The following is a 2,027-nucleotide window of genomic DNA, read 5'->3' as shown; positions in this document are numbered from 1 at the left end:
GACACGGGGCGTCCACAGGAAGGCAGGGACAGTGGGGACAGTCAGAGATCCCCCTGACACGGGATGTCACAGGAAAGGAGGGACAGGGGGACAGTGAGAGATCCCCCTGACACGGGGCGTCCACAGGAAGGCAGGGACAGGGTGACAGTCAGAGCATCCCAACCCACAGGAGGTGCTAGGCCAGGTCCTGGGCTTTAGAGGACCAAGAGTCACTCTCTCGACACGCATTCTCAGGAAGAAATGTTCCCGTGAGATCTCTCCAAACCACTTTGGAATCTGCCAAGAATTTTCCAGAATTTCTACTTCAATTTTATAAAGACTCAGAACTCATTGATGGATTTGTGAATGTCACCACTTGGCTGCTTCCTCAGAGGCACTGCCCCCAGGGGCCAGGAGGAAGCTCAAGGACATAACTGCTTATGGGCAGGGTCCACACAGCCCAGTGCTCCAGACTGGCCAGGCACAGCGACGATGGGTGACCCTGAGAGTCCACTCCCCTCCTCCTGTTCACTCCTGTACTTCAAACCGCTTCCTCAAGCCGGTCAGGGTTTCCATTCAGGGCTGCAAAGCAGGCCTCTGTGGAGACCACGCCATGCCCGGCCTCTGCCTGGCCCGGCCCGCACCCTCCCTGCACACGCCCACAGCACCCCTGGGTGCTACACCAGGCTGTTCAGCCAACTCGGTCCTTCCCGAGCTCTGTCCACTGGCTGCCCGGCGCTGTGCAGAAGCTGCTGTGTCCTCTAGGTTGGAATACTGCAGGAGTCAGACAAAGGCCAGGCCAGTCGGCCCCCCAGTCTGGCGTCTACCTGCCCTTCAGTTTCCCAGGCGGCTGGTGGCCCTGTGGATGGACATACACACAAGCAGGCGACACCACCATCCCTGGGAAGCTCTGAGCTGCTGACACCTCGGGGACCACGGGACAGACCATGACAAGAGGCCCCAGACAGGCCACACGGTGAGGTGATCAGACAGGGCCATTTTTAGCACTAACAGCTCCCTGGACCCGGCCTTGCAGCAGGCAGGTGAACAGGGTGTGAAGATGTGACACCCCCATGTCCTGGGGACCCAAAGCTCCTCCTGATGCCCCAGCTGTCTCAGAGCAGGGACCCAGGACCCCGACTCTCCTGTCATCCCCAACTCCCTCCCTCCCAGAGCTCTCACCCAGGGGGTCAGACACCCGCCCCCAGACCCCACATCCCGGACACCAGGGGGGGCTCTGTGGACCAGGAGAGGGCTTCCTAAGTGACAGAAAGGCACGAAGATGCCTACAGGCCCACCCCTACCTCACCACCCAGGTAGACAGTCAGGGGACAGAACCAGCTGAGCCGGGAGACAGAGCAAAGGACAACAAAGACACTGGGCGAACGGGCACTCCACCCCCACTCCTGAGGCCGACAGCATCCCCGGCCTGGGGGACAGACAAGGGACAGGCCTGGTCCGGCCCCACCGAGGCCACCAGGGCCCTGGAACAGGCCGCGCGCCCCCCAGCCTGGCCCAGCCCCCACCGCGCCGCAGGGCCACCTACCCGGCTGTACACGTGCCGCTTGCTCTGGGCCATGTCGCTCACCTGGCGTCCACCCCCTCCCCCAGGGCAGGGACACAGAGAAAAGGCAGAGAGCGGGCGGGAGGGTCAGGGCGCCCGGTCGTCACGGACACAGGGAGCCGGCCAGCGGTCCATGGGCCCCCAGCGGGCCCACCGGGCCGGGCGGGGACAGAGGCGGGCCAGGCCAGCCCCCCGCACCCCCGATGCCGAGGAGGATGGGGACCGGGAACCGGGAGAGGGAGCCGGCCAGCTGAGGAGTCACTCCGCTCTGCGCTAGAGCTGCTCCACTGTCAGCGCCGCCGGCCGCCGGGTCCTAGTGCCCCCTAGCCGGCTGCCCAGACGGGGGACAGGCCAGCCCGGGCTGCAGCCCCCAGCCTTGAGGCACGCACCCCAGGGGGGAGCACCCCACCATCACTGTCCCTCACCCCAGGTGGGAGCACCCCACCATCACTGTCCCTCACCCCAGGTGGGAGCACCCCACCAT

General features: G+C 64.8%; 1 protein-coding gene across 4 annotated transcripts in view; it reads right to left on the bottom strand.

Annotated features, from left to right (window-relative positions):
• Window positions 1-1,650, bottom strand: part of DCTN1 (dynactin 1) — a 19,528-nt gene extending 17,878 nt beyond the window's left edge. For 3 of the 4 annotated variants that reach the window (XM_006880839.1, XM_006880840.1, XM_006880842.1), the window contains exon 1: window positions 1,526-1,558. In XM_006880839.1, coding sequence (XP_006880901.1) covers window positions 1,526-1,558 — 33 coding nt within the window. Of the gene's footprint in view, window positions 1-1,525 lie in introns of all 4 variants that reach the window. The other variant, XM_006880838.1, reaches the window with a different exon arrangement.
• Between the last annotated feature and the right edge of the window lie 377 nt (window positions 1,651-2,027).

This window comes from Elephantulus edwardii, unplaced genomic scaffold, assembly GCF_000299155.1.
Source record: "Elephantulus edwardii isolate Elephantulus edwardi_28Jun2011 unplaced genomic scaffold, EleEdw1.0 scaffold00011, whole genome shotgun sequence".
Taxonomy (NCBI): Eukaryota; Metazoa; Chordata; class Mammalia; order Macroscelidea; family Macroscelididae; genus Elephantulus; species Elephantulus edwardii.
Note: the sequence above shows the minus strand (reverse complement) of the source record. Positions and strands in the feature narration are given on the sequence as shown.